Genomic DNA, 20,079 nt, shown 5'->3' on the forward strand with positions numbered 1-20,079 from the left:
TTGCTCGGTAACTTACAGAGTACATGTGCCAATAGAATTCAGCAGTGTAAAAGAGAGAGAGAAGCAGACGAAAGATTTGCAGTTAAAGAAAAGGCAGGAGAGAAGATTGGGGAGCTGTTGCATCAGGAATTAGGGATGAGGATGAAGTGAAGCCCTGCTGTCAAGAAGAAACAGGGAGGAAGCATGGACAAGCAAGAAGACAGGAAGCAGAGAAGAAACAAGAACTTAAGGGTGAATTATTTTTTTAAAGGAACAACAGGAAAAAATTGGCTTAAATCAAGATTGCACAACCTCAGCAAAATCTAATCATTGCTTAACATGGGAAGCAGATATGTCAGCCTTTAGACTTGGGACCAAAATCTAAGGCACACAAGTCCAGATACATAGCACATCTTTTTGTGCAATTAAAGTCCTATGGTGGATAGGACACACTACTTCCAGTTGTACATGTATTTGACACACATATGGAATGTTCAAGAGTGACATCAATCCTTATGAAATGATACCATTCATCATACCCACCGTGTTTTCTTCCACTATCAACACTCCATTGATATTTTCCTCCCAGATAGTTATTAACTTCAGATTTATGCCTTCAACAACCCAGAGTGACTTAGATTAACATCCTGATTCTAACTCAAACAATTATGCACACAACATTCTTCAGCCTTCTATTCAAGTACCGAGCACTGTAGAGGCCAACTCATTGGGCATATTTAAAGCAGAGGTTGATGGGTGCTTGATTATAAGGGTGCCAAAGGTTTAAGGGAGAAGGCAAGAGAATGAGGTTGAGGGGGATAATAAATTAGCCATGATGGAGCAGACTTGGTGGGGCAAATGGCCTAATTCTGCTCCCATGCTTTATGCTCTCCTCAGCAAACAATGCAGTCCACAGCAGTCCTAAACAGCATTTGGTCATCATAGCATCATATAAGCAGGTAACATCCATGCCAAACAATATCCATTTTCCAATGAGAGTACACGAACCTTCCATGAGCTTTCGATGCTATTATCATTGTCAAATACCCAGATTAACACACTGAGGGTCACAGATGACCAGTCCCAAGGTAGTGTAACTATGACAACACTTCTGGTTGGGTATCCTGAAGAGACTGATTCACCTCCTGACATCCCAAAGCCTCGCTACCCTCTACAAAAGTGATGGAATTCTAACCACTTACCTAAAGTACTACAGCTAAAACAACTTTCCTAACGCTTGACACAAAGCAGCCCATTTTATTGATACTCTTTTCATCAACCTAAACATTCAATACTTCAACTGGTGCACAACTCTAGTCCATACTGTTATCGTCATCGAGCCAGAAAGCTATAGCACAAAAATAGGTCCTGCAACCCACCTAGTCCATGCTGAACCATTTAAACTCCCATCGACCTACATCCAAACCATAGCCCTCAAAGTGCACAAAGTGTCTACAAAGTGAACATAGAACATAGAATAGTACAGCACAGTGCAGGCCCTTTGGCCCACAATGTTGTGCCGACCCTCAAATACTGGCTCCCATATAACACCCCACCTTAAATTCCTCCATATACCTGTATAGTAATCTTTTAAACTTCACTAGTGTATCTGCCTCCACCACTGACTCAGGCAGTGCATTCCACACACCAACCACTCTGAGTAAAAAACCTTCCTCTATTATCCCCCTTGAACTTCCCAACCCTTACCTTAAAGCCATGTGCTCTTGTATTGAGCAGTGGTGCCCTGGGGAAGAGGCGCTGGCTATCCACTCTATCTATTCCTCTTATTATCTTGTACACCTCTGTCATATCTCCTTTCATCCTCCTCCTCTCCAAAGAGTAAAGCCCTAGCTCCCTTAATCTCTGATCATAATGCATACTCTCTAAATTAGGCAGCATCCTGATAAGTCTCCTTTGTACCCTTCCAAAGCTTCCACATCCTTCCTATAGTGAGGTGACCAGAACTGGACACAGTACTCCAAGTGTGGCCTAACCAGAGTTTTATAGAGCTGCATCTACATCGCGACTCTTAAACTCTATCCCTCGACTTATGAAAGCTAACACCCCATAAGCTTCTTAACTACCCTATCCACCTGTGAGGCAACTTTTAGGGATCTGTGGACATGTACCCCCGGATCCCTCTGCTCCTCCACACTACCAAGTATCCTGCCATTTACTTTGTACTCTGCCTTGGAGTTTGTTCTTCCAAAGGGTACCACCTCACACTTCTCCAGGTTGAACTCCATCTGCCACTTCTCAGCCCACTTCTGCATCCTATCAATGTCTCTCTGCACTATCTACAACACTACCAACCTTTGCATCGTCTGCAAACTTGCCAACCCACCCTTCTACCCCCACATCCAGGTTGTTAATAAAAATCACGAAAAGTAGAGGTCCCAGAACAGATCCTTGTGGGACACCACTAGTCACAATCCTCCAATCTGCATGTACTCCCTCCACCACCACCCTCTGCCTTCTGCAGGCAAGCCAATTCTGAATCCACCTGGCCAAACTTCCCTGGATCCCATGCCTTCTAACTTTCTGAATAAGCCTACCGTGTGGAAACTTGTCAAATGCCTTACTAAAATCCATATAGATCACATCCACTGCACTACCCTCATCTATATGCCTGGTCACCTCCTCAAAGAACTCTATCAGACTTGTTAGACACGATCTGCCCTTCACAAAGCCATGCTGACTGTCCCTAATCAGACCATGATTCTCTAAATGCCCAGAGATCCTATCTCTAAGAATCTTTTCCAACAGCTTTCCCACCACAGACATAAGGGTCACTGGTCTATAATTACCCGGACTGTCCCTACTACCTTTTTTGAACAAGGGGACAACATTCGCCTCCCTCCAATCCTCCGGTACCATTCCCGTGGACAACGAGGATATAAAGGTCATGGAGTTTCTATTCCAACAGTGCCTCCCAATGCATGACCTGACCAAGAATGACAAGGCCAACAGCAATCACTATTGATTCCCATTTAATCCATCTGTTTCATTGTAACTAAATGTTTTTATACATATACATATGCATAGACACACACACACACACACACACGATATATGTGTTATATTTTTCTAACTGCCTCTGGTTCTAACTTAGACTAAAAACTGCACTGAAGACAAAGCATGAACACACAACTATACTCTTTACACCTATCATGCCTCAACCATGTGACAAACTACCCATAATAATGCACAACACAAAATAAAATACAGACAGAAAATTGATACAAGGCTCCTACTCTTGATAATAATTAAAAGAATAGTGATTCTAATCCCAAAATCTGTTTGATTTCTATCATATTTAATTAAACAACTGGTGAGAAATTGGTAAGTCAATTCAAAATTCCAACCACTAAATAGCTTTCTGACTGATTGGAGAGAGAACTCTGTGTTTGCATGGTGTTATTTTATTCATTCTTTGCTAACTTTACCTCTTCATTTGGCAACTTATTTTCCAATTCATTTTTAAATCTCAATTTTAGACCAAATATATTTGCAATATTAAAATTTTACTTTCTTATTTATTAAAATAAATTATTATTTCAGTGGTGCTGATAATAACATTGTACAATAAAGTCAGAATACAGGTTGACCTTCAGTAATCCAGCACCATTGGCACCTGAGAAGTGCCGGATTAATGAAAATGCCGAATTACAGAAGGATCACATTAAGCATAATCAGTACCGGATTATTGAAGGTCGATCTGTACTTTAAAAAAAAACAATAGGTTTTCTGTACTAATTCAAAGCAGCCACAGTGGAAAATTGCACCTTTACCTGTGTTTGTACTTTACATGGCCACTAAAAATTATATTTACAGTGTATCAATTCTAAAGCATGTTTAAGATCTCTATTCAAAAATTATTAACAGCAGAATCAGTATTTATAATCTATTAAATAGATTACCACCATCCTTTGAATTGCATTTATTTAGCACATTACCATATTGCAAAGCATTTCATTTTCCAGTTACCTGTCGCTATGCTTTGATTATTATGCAAAGAAATGCTACACAGGATCCCAAAATGAGATGAGCAACCGTCAGTTGTTTACCTTGGTTGAGCAAGGAGTTACTTTAGCCCTTGCTGTCCAGAAAGCTCCCTGTTGTTTCATAAACCATGCCGTAGAATCTTTAACATATGCCTAAATTGACAGGTAGAGCTTCATTTTAAAAACTTGCGCATTTAAACACCTTATAAATTATAAATACAATCCAATGGAAACATGATGATGTGCAAAATGTTTTTGTTAAAAACACCAAATATAACAACCTCCATCTGTAGAGGAAAGTCAAGTTCATTCCAGTGGTGGTTTATTCTTAATTAAATACTTAAACAATTTTTTATTCTATAATTTATATTTCCAGATTTACTATCTGCTGAATTTATCATAATGCTATTTTCATTTTCATTCTTCAGTATAACTGTTGAGTTTTTTTCAGTTGAGTATCCATCAATTTCATCACAAGATAGGGGTAATTGTACTGCATTGTCAGTATGATTAATGTCTCTACCAGTTGGATGGCAACAACTGTAGTACAATACAAGACAAATGATCCCTAGAATTAGTGAGAACACAATGGTAAAACCAACAGGGAGACTGTAGCTTTTAACATCTATAAAATCTTTCAGAAGCCAGCAGATAGCAAGTACTGCAATAGTTTCAACAAATCTAAATACATAATAGATGGACATAATTATTCTCGTGTTCTTATCTTTTATATTGAAAAAGGTGAAAACTAAGATGATGGCAACCACTGCCCGGTAAATGCCTTCCTGGATCTTGGATGAACAAAACTTAGTCTTCTGCACACAGACACAGATGATCATGATCAGCCATGAAACAAACAAGTAGACAATCATAAATCTGATATCAATCGTAGTCAGAAGAGTAATGAGCAAAATTCTTGCATTTAGTGTCAATAACTTATAAAAGAAGTACAATAAATAAGGGAATCCACAAATTAGTGTTGGGTGGTCAGGTAAAGATTTCTTTAGTGTTGCATAGTAGTCCAAAGTAGCCCATGAAATGCTCATGCATGACAAAATCACAGACACATCTGCAAAAGAAAAGGAACACAGTGTCAAATATAATTCAGTATCTTCAGAATTTCAATACTAATTATTAATATTAATAAACTGCAATCTTTCGCACTCTACAACTTCTGTCATTGTACATTCTGAGAAAATACAAAAATGTTTCATAGCGTGATATCATCACTCACTATGCTTTCATCTAGCATTTAATATACTATTAAATTATTGTCAGGATGATGTTGAATTGCAGCAAGGTGAGTTAGGAATTGATGAGCAAAGTTGAGTAAGACCATTGCCACTATGGGTTTAGTTAACAACTCAAGTGAAGAATCAGATTTAATGTCACAGTATGTACAGTAAAATTTGTTAACTTCCTACAGCAGTACATAATAGAGAGAAAAAGCTGAATTACAGTAAGTATAGATTAGTTAAATAAGTTGTGCAAAAAATAGGAAATAAGAAAGTAGTGAGGTAGTGGTTGTGGGTTCAATGTCCATTCAGAAATCAGATGGCAAAGGGAAAGAAACTGTTCCTGAATCGTTGAGCGTGTGCCTTCAGGTTTCTTTACTTCCCTCCAGATGGCAATGAGAAGAGGACATGTGGGTGGTGGGAGTCCTTAATGATGGACCACCTGTCTGAGGCACTGCTCCTTGAAGATGTCCTGGATACTAAGGAGGCTAGTACCCACAGTGACACTGACCAATTTTACACCTCTCTGCAGCTTGCTTCCATCCTATGGCGCTGCACCACCCCCACCCCACAATACCAGATGGTGATACTGCCAGTTAGAATGGTCTCCATGGTACTTCTGCAGAAATTTGGTGACATACCAAAATCTCCTCAAACACCCATTGAAATATGGCCACTGTCTTGCCATTATGGCTGCATAGATATGATGGGTCCAGGTTAGGTCCTCAGAGATATTGACACCCAGGGACTTGAAATTGTTCACTCTCTCCTCTTCTGCTCCCGCTATGGCGATTGGTGTGTGTTTCCTCATCCTACCCTTTCTTTAGTCCACCATCAGTTCTTTGGTCTTACTGACATTAAGTGCAAGTTTTCTGCTGTGACACCACTCAACTAGTTGGTATATCTCACTCCTGTATGCCCTCTCAACTCCATCTGATGTGCACCCCCTCATCACCATCTGAGATTCTGCCAACAAACAGGCAGAACGGTCAGGCCAATCATGGAAGGAGCAATCCCTGTGGAAAGTGGGGAATGGTGGGGATGAGGGAGATAAAGATTTTTTTTGGTCGTAGGACCCTATTGAAGATGGCAGAAGTTCAGGAGAATCGTGTATTGGCTGTGGAGGCTCATTGGGTGGTAGACGAGAACAAGAGGAACTCTATCACTGTTAAGGCCCTGGGAAGATGGGGTGAGTGCAGATGTAAAGGACTGGAGGAGATGCGGTTGAGGGCAGCATCAATGGTGGAGGTAGGAAAATCCCGTTCTTTGAAGGAGGACATCTTGGATGTCCTGGAAAGGAAAGCCTCATCCTGGGAATGGATGCAGCTGAGACAAAGGAACCGAGAAAAGGGAATACCATTTTACAAGAGATATGGTGGGAAGAGGTATAGTGAAGGTATCCATGGGAATTGGAAGGTTTATAAAAGATGTCAGTAGACAGTTTGACTCCAGAGATGGAGACAGAGAGACTGAGGAAGGGGAGGAACATGCCAGAAATGGATTGAGTGAATTTAACGGCAGGGTGGAAGTTGAAGGCAGAATAGATTAAATTGACAAGCTCAGCATGGGTGCATGAAGCAGCACCAATGGAATCATTAGTGTAGTGCAGGAAGACTTCAAGAGCATTACCAGGGAAGGCTTGGAACAGGGATTGTTCTATACAGCCGACAAAAAGGCAGGCACAGCTGGGGCACGTGGTTACCCCTTGAGGTTGGAGAAAGTGGGAAGAGTAGAAGGATAAATTGTTGAGGGTGAGGACCAGTTCTGCCAGGTGGAGGAGGATGGTGGAGGAGGGGAACTGGTTGGGTCTTGAGCTGAGAAAGAAGCAGAGAGTTTTAAGGCCTTCTGGATGGGCGATAGAAGTGTACAAGGACTGGATATCCATGGCAAAAATGAGGCGGTCAGCGACAGGGAATTGAAAGTTGTTAAGGGTGAAAGATGCTCTCAGTCACCCTATCAAGGGCAGAGCTCTTTCACCCTCTCAGTGAAAGTGAGAGTGCAGAGTAGCTAATTTACTGTACTTAATCATGAAGGGATTAAAAGGAAAAGGAAAAAGCAATGATGATAAACCATAAAACAGAGGAGCAGAATTAGGCCATTCAGCCCATCGAGTCTATTCTGCCATCATGGCTGATTTATTATCCCTCTCAACCCCATTCTTCTGCCTTCTCCCCATAACCTTTGATGCCCTTACTAATCAAAAAACACAACCTCCATCTTAAATATAACCAATGACTTGGCCTTCTCAACAGTCTGTGCTAATGAATTCCACAGAGTCACCACCCTCTGAATAAACATATTCTTCCTCATCTCTGTTCTAAAGAGACATCCTTGTAATATGAGGCTGTGCCCTCAAGTCTTAGACTCCCCCACTCTAGGAACATCCTTTCCATATCCACTCTACCTAGGCCTTTCAATATGCAATAGGTTTCAATAAGATCCCCTATTATTCTTCAAAGCTCCACAAGTACAGGCCAAGAGTCATCAAACACTCCTCATATATCAACCCTTTAATTCCCAGGATAATCCTTGTAAACTACCTCTGGACCCTCTCCAATGCCAGCACACCCATCCAGCCAGACTCTACCAAATAAATGATACTAGTTGCCATGAAAAAGGCCTGGAGAGGATACCACTAATCCGATAATCCCCATCCACATTGTAAACTGCAATCAATCTTTGTCTTGAAGTGAATGTTTTCTGGGCAAACCCTTTTTTGAAACTGAGTCTACACTCCACATGTATTTATATCAAGAACATCTGTGACAGCTAAAAAAATTGTTGCAGAAAACTTGATTGAAATATTTAATATTACAACAAAATTACATCATTTTATTGGCCCCAGAACGGCAGTGTACTAGCCACCATGTTGTGCCTGTATCATAAATGGAATTCTCTATAGAACAATCAGCTATGAACTGACATCAAGGACACAGAAGGACCATCAATGTTATTAGATGAGTCTCACACTAATCAGCTCCTGTGGTGGCAATGGCAATATAATTAGGGATGCCAGAGCAATTACCTAGGTCCAAATGCAGGGCACAATCTGCTGCTTGGACAATTTAAACTCTGGTCCAGATAGACCAGAAAAGCAGGATATCAGACCGATTTCACTCACTCTCCCTATGATGTTCACTTCTCTCTTCACAGACCTAAGGCTGTGACATATCCCCAGCAGCTGTGCTTTCTGTCTGAGCTTCGTGGAGACTTGCCAGGCTAATATGATGAACTGAGACCAAGGCTTTGGGCCCACTCTGGAGATACAAATTTAAGGACTCAATTTGATTCTTTCAGGTTTCTTGCTTTGTGGCTGCCTGTAAGCAGACAAATCTCAAGTTGTATAATTTACACATTTTTTGATAATTAATATACTTTGACAGGAGGTCTTTAGCCAGAGACATTCTCAAGACTGCATCAGCTGTCCTAAGACCTCTTTCTTAACTACTGACGTAATTGTGAGGATACACAGCCAACAAGGCAACTAGCAAAAGTTGGCCTATCCAGAGCTAGGCTATGCCACAAATAATGAATGGAAATGCAGAGGTCTGCCAGCATTCTGTTATGTAGGGCAGGACAACTGAATATCTACTGGATGGTTCATTTCCTTCTTTATCAACAGCAGAAGCCAGTACCAAAAGCAGGCTGTATCTATCTTCATTCAGAAGCACCGAGAGGATGATTCACCTCAGCTTCATTTCATTTGATAGGAAGTAACAGCTGAGAGCAATGGATAGAGAGGAGCTGTGCCCAAGACATCATGCCATCTTTAGTCCCATAAACCTGTGCTCCAGAATCAGCCATTTAATACAGCAACATGGAAAATTGCCCAGCTATGAATTGTCCACCAAAAGCAGGGCAAATTCAATGCAAATAATTATCATGGCATTTGCCTGGGCTCACTCATTAAGAAAAAAATATTGAAAGTTTTGTTAACTAAGTGATCCAATTGCATTTATACCACAACAACCTGTACATTCTGTTGAGGCCACATTACAGAACCAATCCAAGTTTGTACATACAAATGATTAGAATTCCAAAGACGAGGTGACAATAACGGTTCTTGACATAAAGGCAGAATTTAAGAGGGTATGGTATTAAATAACCCAGGTAAATCGGTTAGAATTAAGAGGAAAGCTGTTCACAAACCAAAGTTGAAAGGCTGTAGTTGAAGATCAATTATCTTAACGCAGTACATCACTGCAGGAGTTCCTCTGGGGAGTTTATTTGACCCAATCATCAATAACCTTCCTCACATGATAGGTTCAGGGATATGGATATTTACTAATGATTGCACAATGTACAATTCCATTTGCAACTCCTCAGTAACTGCCTGCACACAGCAAGTTCTAGACATTCAGGCAGAAGTCGAGAAGTGACAGGTTAAATTTACCAGTACTAACGCCAGGCTACAACCATCTTCAACAAGAGAGTGGAACCACCTACCCTTGATGTTCGACGTAACTGGCATTACTGACAACCCACCTGGGGATGGCTTTGATCAGAAACTCATCTAGACTAGACATAGAAGTGATTTGCCACAAGAGCAGGCTAAAGGTTAGGTATCGTATAGCAAGTGTTTCACTTCCTCAGACAAAGCTTTTCCATCTTCCACAAGGCACGAGTCAGACATGTGATGAAAATGCTCTCCAATTGCTGGGATGGGTGCTGCTCCAACAATATTGAATACATTTGTAAGGCAGTTGAACATGAGTTTCTCAGGGGTAACTCAAGTTGGTATAAATGCTGACTCTGCTACCTGTACCCATCTCCCATTAATAAAATGCAAAAAAGCTTGCTATTGCTCTACCTAAGTGATAAGGACAAGTCACATGCTGAGAATTGAATCCTCTCAAACGTAAACTAAAGCATTACTGCTTCAATTCCAGCAGCCAGGAATGGAGAGTCAGTTGCCACTCTAAGCTACATTCATTTCTTACCAAGTGCCTGAAATAAAATACACCAACATAGAAGAACACAAAAGCTGTACTTAATTATTAAGGTATAAGGCAAATTGGAAAATTAATTAGATACTGGTAAATTTATGGCTGCCAACATGAATCTTTTGGTGTATCAAAGGAGAACCATGAGACAGGACTGTAGAATATAGCACAGGGACCAACTGTGCTTAGACCCAGGAAAATCCACTGTTTAATTCATAAACCAATTTTAAACAATAGTACATAACAGCAATAACAGGTTTAATAAAAGTAAACTTACACTGAATATTTTCTGTATCATCCGATATCAGCAGAATAAAGACCTGAAGAACAAGTTGAGGTGCTGCTTCCAAAAATGCCTCAAACAATCGTAACATGCTTAAATCCGCAGCTGAGTATATGGCAAACAAGGTGGTCTCCTCTTTTTTGAATGCTGCCTTGTATCCATATTTAAGTGCCTCTATAAACCTTTAAAAACAAGGAGGAAAACATTTTTCTAAATATAATAACAAAGTCCAAAAGTCAAAGTCAAGTTCATTGTCATAAGCACAAGTACATAAGTGCACAGGTGCAATGAAAAGCATTAAATTTTCATGCTGACAACTAATGTAATGTGCTTTACATTTAAAGGATTTGAAATGAAGAATTTAGAACCATGTCCAAAACAAAACTACCAGAGCTTCTGGATGTTACTAAAGAAAAACAGATTCTGTAATTATTCAGAATATATTATTAAATATAGGATTTGATAGATTAAGAAGGGCCCTGTAGGGCAACAGATTTTTATAATGTAAATATTGCAGGGAATCGGAATAAACAAATGAAACAGAACACATGTATGCTCCACAATCTTGCCATTAAGAACACATTAGAAAGAATGGTTCTGCTAGGTTGTTTTGGACAGGGTGGTAGTGGGGAGAAGCTCCCACTGCCTATTAAATGCTCCCAATGGTCTGCATCTCAAATGGCCTCTAACAATCAAGCCCAGCTCCTGGCCTTCACGTGTGGCTTAGCTGCTAAGCCTGGCAGACCCATTTCTGCTGGCAGGAGAAGGGGCAAAGGTGAGTTACTGGCACCTTAAAACCAATCATTTTGGGCTTATCGGCCATGGTTGACACCTCACCTACGAGAAGGAAAACTCTGATCTCAAACCTCTGCTGCCTTGTGGCTATACCCATTCTTGGGGAAGGCTCTGAGAGTAAACCCAGAGGAAAAATCTGGAGCTGAAGTCTCTTAGTCAGTGCTAGCTCGAGTTCAATGCTGACTGGCAACTTCTGTGGGGCCGCTGGTGCTGAACCGTATCGGTCTCTGCTGTATCAACTGTGCGGAGAGGGGGAGCCTGCTGCATGGGCAGCAAATTGTTCTCCATATTGTACTGCCCTGGCTTGCATATCACCTGGGCAGCTGGGATGCAACATCCATGGCTGAGCCCAGCAGAGGGCCTCAAGGACTCAAAATAAAAAGCTTAATTTGATTTTAATTACTACTTAACTGTCACATTCAGTCATCTGGTCTCAACATATCAAATACATTCCTGTTGTTCTGTCCAGACATCCACCACCTTCACAGCTAACAAAACTAATTTTGTTTTTCTTTCTTCTTTCCTGGTCCTGATGATGGGCCCTGTAATGTTACCCATTTCTCTTTCCACAAAAGTTGTCTGAGCTGATGAAGAGTTCCAGCCAGCCTGGGTGCGAGAGTGGATCGCTCCAAGTGCCAAGCCAATCTGGAGAGGTCAAGAACAGATTCTTTGGCAACAAAATCTAGGCCCAAAGCAATTCACCGTGATGAGGCCCGGGTCCTAGTGTGAGGTGTGATCTGTGTTCAGACAACTTAAACACCAGCCCAGCTAGACTGGGGACTCCTCTCTCCATGATGCTCCGGCTGTGAAACGGCCCCTGGCTGCTGTGCTTCACGTCTGCGAACTTTGCAGCGATTTGCCCGGCTAATCTGATGAACTGAATCAACTTTGGCCTTACTCGGGGCTGCTCTGGGGATTGGCATCTCAGGACTCAATTTGGTTCGGAATACTGTTGTTGTTGCTCAGTTCTATTGTTTGCATGATTTTTTGTCTCTCTTTCTATGTGCACATTGGGGGTCTTGTTTCAAAAACTGCGTTCTTTCAGGTTCCTTGCTTTGCAACTGCCTGTAAGCAAACAAATCAAGCTTGTGTAATTTATACATTCTTTGAATACTTCAAATATTTCAGACACTGGATCTAGAATCTATAATTTATCTTCATTAGGAGCATACATGTCAGTATAACAACAATTCACCAACCAAGACCCTCTGATAATGGGTTATTGATAGGAAGGGAGATTGAGTGTACCAGAACCATATTCACTGGAAGTTAAACTAATGGTGATGTCAGAGAAACTTAGTTCTCTATTTCTGTTGCGATCTTTCCAATTTCCTGACAAAGTTCTGCTCATCCTTGATGTCAGATAACCAATATGACAAATTACAGACAGGGAAGAAAAGGAGGTAAAGACAGACATAAGTCTAGTGAAGGTGAAAGTTGAATTTTTCATTGCATTTTTTGATAGTTTAGTGAATGGCAAAGCGGCATCAAATTAAACCCTTCAGGTATTTTCAATGTATATTATGGTAGCTGGCATAAAAATGGTTGCAGGGTGTTAACTGGGGTTTAACTCAGTGTGTAGTCAAGTTAACATTGTCTCAAATTCATTCAGCAGATTAAATGCTTATCCTGGCAATCATTGACAGGATCCTCTTGTAGGCAAACCTAGCAGCAGCATCTCCACCAGAACTGATTCTCACTTCCTACACAACACCAGCTACTCATTCAATCCGACAGCAATATCACAATGTCCAATGCCGCAGTATCAAATGACAAACATGATGTCATCACCCTGATGATCATGACTTGCCCATGTCCTTGATCTAACCTTGAGGTTGTTACAAGGATCTGCCCCTTAGTAATAATGATCAGAGAGGCACAGAGAGAATCTGCAATTGCTGCCAAGTACCTTTACTATCTCAACAGAAGTGTATTGCACAACAGAACACCTCTGTGCACACCTACTTCATTTTCCTGAGCCTCCATAAGAGTCAAAGAATAGAAAAAGGTAATGCCAGTAAAAGGAGTCTATGCTGGCCATTCATTCCTCATGGTCCTGCTCTGATCTCCATGTCATGGTTGGTCTCTGGAGAGTTGGCTCTGCTTTGCATTCGAAGCCTTTGCTTTTATACTATTTTCTTACCAGTTCAAGAGTCACATTTCAGTCTTGTTGGCCGTGGGTCATCGGACTGACCTATATCACCTTCTTATTGGCTTTGGTCCAAGCCAGCATCCATTTATTGCCCACTTCCACAAGAGATACCTGGTAATTTATGGCTCCTTGTTCTAAATCAGTTAACAAACCAGTAACCAGCTCGAATCACTCAGACCCCATCATTCAAAAAACTGCATGTTATTCATAGCAAAGAACACATCACAAATAACTTTTTATTTGGAAATGATCTCTAGTCCTGCATATTTCCTGGAGCATCATTGTCTCTGCTTTAAAACACTGATTCGACCAAGCAAAGCCATTTCACAAAACGGAGGATGCAGACCAGCTTCACAAAATGGCAGCTTCCATTCCTGCAACTTCATGGCAAGAACAAAGACAATTCGTTTGTCTACTTCCACTGTCCTTGATTCATTTGAATTCACTGATTTGTATGTAAACTGTAGCTCTTTCTGGCCAAAGTGAAAGAAAGACTTTTGTCTATAATTATTATCCAGAGCAGATTTTTCTTTATTTATTTAGAAATACAACACAATAACAGGCCCTTCTGCGCCAACAAGCCCGTGCTTACCAATTACACCCATGTGACTAATTAAACTAACCTGTACACCTTTGAAATATGGGAGGAAACCCACCCACACAGTCATAGGGAGAATGTGGTGAGACATTCAGTGGTAGGAATTGAACCTGTGTTGTTGGTACTGTGATAGTATTACCATTTTTGCATGTGATCCTTTGAGCTTCATGTACAATTGAATCAGAATCAGGATTATTAACACTGACATGTGTCATGAAATTTGTTTTGTAGTAGCAGCACAGTGCAAGACATAAGTTGCAATAAAAAATTAAGTAAGCCATGTGGAAAGATGAATAATGACCTATATCTGTAGGGTCCATGTACAAAACATGTTGGTCCACCAACACTGAGTGATTCAGCACAACTTTCCTAACTCTCAACAATTTCCAATCGTCAGTAACTCTGGTGAGCAGGTACTAACTGGGGACACTAAATCAACACTAAATCAATTTAAAACGAGGAATTTTCAACAGTTCTTGTTTCAGTCGAAGCAAGCAACTGAGAAGAAGGGAGTGGAGAAATCGGTTAGAAAAAGTCTTTTTTTTAAAACACTGCTCGGGCAGAAGGGTCTGCACTGCGCAGGCGCGTAACGTAGCGCGCCAAGATTTAAAAAGAAACCACCATAAACAGCGGGCAGTGGAGTGAGAAGGAGCAGAGTGGGATGGCTTTGGCTCAACAGGCTTCGGCGAGAACAGGCAGAGGCTAGGGTAGGTTCCGGTAAGTTTTTTTTTGTCCAGTTTGCTTAGAATAGAGAGAATGCCAGGCAGGATGTTGGAATGGTCCTCTTGCAGGATGTGGGATGTCAGGGAGCCCTCCAATGTCCCTGACAACGACACCTGCAAGAAGTGCATCCAGCTGCCTCTCCTAACAAACCGCATCAGGGAACTGGAGCAGGAGCTGGATGACCTGCGGATCATTTGGGAGAATGAGGAGATTATAGATAGTAGCTACAGGGAGATAGTTACGCCAAAGGAGCAGAGCACAGGAAATTGTGTCACTTTCAGGCGAGGGAAGAGGAAAGGGCAGGCAGAGCAGGGTTCCCCTGTGGCCATTCCCCTCAACAACAAGTATACCGCATTGGATACTGTTAGGGGTGGGGGATGACTTACCTGGGACAAGCTGCAGCAGCCAGATCTCTGGCACAGAGTCTGGTTCTGCAGTGCAGAAGGGAGGGTGGAAAAAGAGGAGAACGGTAGTGATAGTGGACTCGATAGTTAGAGGTACAGATAGGAGGTTCTGTGGTCATGACAGAGAATCCAGGATGGTTTGTTGCCTCCCAGGTGCCAGGGTCAAGGATGTCTCTGATCGCTTGCATGACATTCTTAAGTGGGAGGATGATCAGCCAGATGTCATGGTGCACATCGGTACCAATGACATAGCAAGGAAGAGTGAGGAGGTCCTGGACAGTGAGTATAGAGAGCTTGGTAGGAAGTTGAAAAGCAGGACCTTGAGGGTGGTAACCTCAGGATTGCTACCTGTGCTACGTGCCAGTGAGGGTAGGAATAGGATGCTCTGGAGGAGGAACAAGTGGCTGAGGAACTGGTGTAGGGGGCAGGGTTTCAGATTTCAGGATCATTGGGACCTCTTCTGGGGCAGGTGGGACCTGTACAAGAGAGATGGGTTACACTTGAACTACAAGGGGACCAATATCCTTTCAGGGAGGTTTGTTAGTGCTGTTGGGGAGGCTTTAAACTAGATTTGCAGGGGTATGGGAACCAGATTGCCAGAGCTGACAGTGGGGCTGGGGTGAAAATAAATGATGTTAAAAGTTCAAGCAAATCTGCTAATAGAAAGATTGTGAGTGGTGGTAAAAATCTTCTGAGGTGTATATATTTCAATGCTAGGAGTATTGCGGGGAAGGCAGACGAGTTGAGGGCGTGGATTGGCACGTGGAATTATGACGTTATAGCAATTAGTGAAACTTGGCTACGAGGGGCAGGACTGGCAGCTTAATATTCCAGGGTTCCAATGTTTCAGATGTGATCGAGGCAGAGGAATGAAAGGTGGGGGGTTAGCATTGCTTGTCAGGGAAAATATTACAGCAGTGCTCAGGCAGGACAGGTTAGAGGGCTTGTCTACTGAGTCCTTATGGGTGGAGCTGAGAAACAGGAAATGTATGGCCACATTAGTGGGGTTGTATTATAGACCACCCAATAGTCAGCGAGAATTGGAGGAGCAAATCTGCAGAGAGATAGCAGGCAACTGCAGGAAACATAAAGTTGTGGTGGTAGGGGATTTTAATTTTCCACCTATTGATTGGGACTCCCATACTGTTAGGGGTCTAGGTGGGTTAGAGTCTGTAAAATGTGTTCAGGAAAGTTTTCTAAATCAATATATAGAGGTACCAACTAGAGGGGATGCAATATTAGATCTCCTATTAGGAAATGAGTTAGGACAAGTGACGGAAGCGTGTGTAGGGGAGCACTTTGGTTCCAGTGACCATAACACCATTAGTTTCAACTTGATCATGGGTAAAGATAGATCTGGTCCTAGGGCTGAGGTTCCAAACTGGAAGAAGGCCAAATTTGAAGAAATGAGAAAGGATCTATAAAGCGTGGATTGACACAGGTTGTTCTCTGGCAAGGATGTGATCGGTAAGTGGGAAGCCTTCAAAGGAGAAATTTTCAGAGTACAAAGCTTGTATGTTCCTGTTAGGATTAAAGGCAAAGTGAATAGGAATAAGGAACCTTGGTTCTCAAGGGATATTGCAACTCTGATAAAGAAGAAGAGAGAGTTGTATGACGTGTATAGGAAACAGGAAGTAAATAAGGTGCTTGAAGAGTATAAAAAGTGCAAGAAAATACTTAAGGAAATCAGGAGGGCTAAAAGAAGACATGAGGTTGCCTTGGCAGTCAAAGTGAAGGATAATCCAAAGAGCTTTTACAGGTATATTAAGAGTAAAAGGATTGTAAGGAATAAAATTGGTCCTCTTGAAGATCATGGTGGTCGGCTATGTGCGGAACCAAAAGAAATGGGGGAGATCTTAAATAGGTTTTTTGCCTCTGTATTTACTAAGGAAACTGGCATGAAGTCTATGGAATTAAGGGAAACAAGTAGTGAGATCATGGAAACTATACAGATTGAAAACGAGGAGGTCCTTGCTATCTTGAGGCAAAGTAAAGTGGATAAATCCCCAGGACCTGACAGGGTATGCCCTCGTTCCTTGAAGGAGACTAGTGTTGAAATTGCAGGAGCCCTGGCAGATATATTAAAATGTTGGTGTCTACGGGAGAGATGCCGGAGGATTGGAGAATGGTTCATGTTGTTCCGTTGTTTAAAAAAGGATCGAAAAGTAATCCAGGAAATTATAAGCCGGTAAATTTGACGTCAGTAGTGGGTAAATTATTGGAGGGAGTACTAAGAGACAAAATCTACAAGCATTTGGATAGACAGGGGCTTATTAGGGAGAGTCAACATGGCTTTGTGCGTGGTAGGTCATGTTTGACCAATCTATTGGAGTTTTTCGAGGAGGTTACCAGGAAAGTGGATGAAGGGAAGGCAGTGGATGTTGTCTACATGGACTTCAGTAAGGCCTTTGACAAGGTCCCACATGGGAGGTTAGTTAGGAAAATTCAGTCGCTAGGTATACATGGAAAGGTGCTAAACTGGATTAGACATTGGTTCAATGGAAGAAGCCAAACAGTGGCAGTAGAGGATTGCTTCTCTGAGTGAAGGCCTGTGACTAATAGTGTGCCACAGGGATCAGTGCTGGGTCCATTGTTATTTGTCATCTAGATCAATGAACTGGATGATAATGTGGTAAATTGGATCAGATAATTTGCTGATGATACAAAGACTAGAGGTGTAGTGGAGAGTGAGGAAGGTTTTCAAAGCTTGCAGAGGGATTTGGACCAGCTGGAAAAATGGGCTGAAAAATGGCAGATGGAGTTTAATACAGAAAAGTGTGAGGTATTGCACTTTGGAAGGACAAACCAAGGTAGAACATACAGGGTAAATGGTAAGGCACTGAGGAGTGCAGTAGGACAGAGGGATCTGGGAATACAGATACAAAATTCCCTAAAAGTGGCGTCACAGGTAGATAGGGTCGTAAAGAGAGCTTTTGGTACATTAGCCTTTATTAATCAAAGTATTGAATATAAGAGCTGGAATGTTATGATGAGGTTGTATAAGGCATTGGTGAGGCCAAATCTGGAGTATTGTGTTCAGTTTTGGTCACCAAATCACAGGAAGGATATTAATAAGGTTGAAAGAGTGCAGAGACGGTTTACAAGGATGTTGCCAGGACTTGAAAAACTCAGTTACAGAGAAAGGTTGAATAGTTTAGGACTTAATTCCCTGAAGCGTAGAAGAATGAGGGGAAATTTGATAGAGGTATATAAAATTATGATGGGTATAGATAGAGTGAATGCCAGCAGGCTTTTTCCACTGAGGCAAGGGGAGAAAAAAAAACCAGAGGACATGGGTTAAGGGTGAAGAGGGAAAAGTTTAAAGGGAACATTGGTGGGGGGGACTTCTTCCACAGAGAGTGGTGGGAGTATGGAATGAGGTGCCACACGAGGTGGTAAATGAAGGTTCTTTTTTAACATTTAAGAATAAATTGGACAGATACATGGATGGGAGGTGTATGGAGGGATATGGTCCGTGTGCAGGTCAGTGGGACCAGGCAGAAAATGGTTCGGCACAGCTAAGGAGGGCCAAAAGGCCCGTTTCTGTGCTGTAGTTTTTTCTATGGTTTCTAACACTCTTTACAGATTTTGCAAATAGCATTGGGGCCAGGTACTTGGAAACCACAGCTAACAGACTAAATAGGTCCAAGGAAAAGATCCCTAACACTGCTATGGTGATAACGTCTACACGACCTTAGCCAGTGGTATCGTCAAACAGATTTCCACCTGGGTAACAATGGGGTGTGGGAGATGTTTCTACAATTTGTGATCATTGTCAACCATGCTGAACTACCAACAGCCAATATCATTTTCATGATGTACTGTGTGCATCTCCCGAACTGGACCTTTTCTACGTCCTTTCAAAGTGTAAACAATCTGGTTTCGAGCTGGGTGTGCGATTTTTGCTCCGGAAAAAAAGTGAGCCTTGATGGGCTAGGCAGTTAGTAAATTGCCAATGAACCACGCCCAATTTCACAAGCTTTTCATAGTTGACATAAAATATACCTCCTTTCCAATTCCTAGTAATTCTAAATTTGCCACGTCTGCCCAGATCATACAGGCTAAACTTCCCGATCATTCGCACCAGCTAGACGAATATTATTAGAAATGGATTAAGCGAACTAGACAAACGGGAGACTAATTTGGCTGAGCGGTACTCACCGTAGTAGCACGCCCATCTGGAAAACATGCAGTACACCGAACCACGAACAGCAGCCTCGGGCGTGTGGGCCGTGACGTCCATCTGAACTGTTCTCATCATCTTTGTACCACGACCAACTGAAACTCTGCAGGATTATAGCAGAGACAAGCATCACAGACACCACCAGAATACACCACACAATGTGTCCGTCGTTAAGGTACACTGCAGCAACCCAGAGATCGGTCCCAATGTCGGTCAGGTACAGCAGAAATCCGAGTAGGGTCAGCGCAAAGCTGCACTTGTCAAAGTTTCGCTCGACTGCCATAATCCACCGTTAATCCTCCCTGCTTTCAATCTATATCCTTTCCCGGCGAATAGTTCCTTTCCGTTTTCTATGACCCGGTTCTCAGAAATGACACTTCAATTGATTCATCGTTAAGATTAGTTTACATTAGGGTAGGGACGAGCGTGAGCGTCAAATGACACAGGTTACTGTATTTCCAGTGTTTGGGGTAAAGTCCTTATGAAAACTGACGAGGAAGAGGCGGAGGATTTCAGCGTGTTGTTTTCGTGCGTTCACATCCGAATGTGGTAACGGTTGCTCATTCATGTGTTTAGAAATCTTCTGACATGCTTATAGAGAAGTTTTGCAACTTCCTTTTTTCTTAATTACTAATGTGAAAACACCGATGGCCAGTTCTCAAAAGCAAAAGTTGTCAGAGGCAAACAGCTTCCTACCTCAATAAAAGCCCTTCCAGCGACTCGAACACAAGGCATTAATTTCAATTTCAGTGGAGGCGGTCTGCTTTCTCGACTTGGAAT

General features: G+C 41.9%; 1 protein-coding gene across 1 annotated transcript; it reads right to left on the reverse strand.

Annotated features, from left to right (window-relative positions):
* Positions 1-3,483: 3,483 nt before the first annotated feature.
* On the reverse strand, positions 3,484-19,838 carry LOC140195417 (XK-related protein 9-like). The gene is made up of 3 exons (XM_072253722.1): positions 19,278-19,838; positions 10,439-10,626; positions 3,484-5,052 (listed from the first exon to the last, which is right to left on the reverse strand). Exons 1-3 carry the CDS (start codon positions 19,580-19,582, stop codon positions 4,316-4,318), a joined length of 1,230 nt encoding a protein of 409 aa, XP_072109823.1. The 5' UTR covers positions 19,583-19,838; the 3' UTR covers positions 3,484-4,315.
* Between the last annotated feature and the right edge of the window lie 241 nt (positions 19,839-20,079).

The sequence above is a fragment of the Mobula birostris genome, chromosome 1 (genome assembly GCF_030028105.1).
Source record: "Mobula birostris isolate sMobBir1 chromosome 1, sMobBir1.hap1, whole genome shotgun sequence".
Classification (NCBI taxonomy): domain Eukaryota; kingdom Metazoa; phylum Chordata; class Chondrichthyes; order Myliobatiformes; family Myliobatidae; genus Mobula; species Mobula birostris.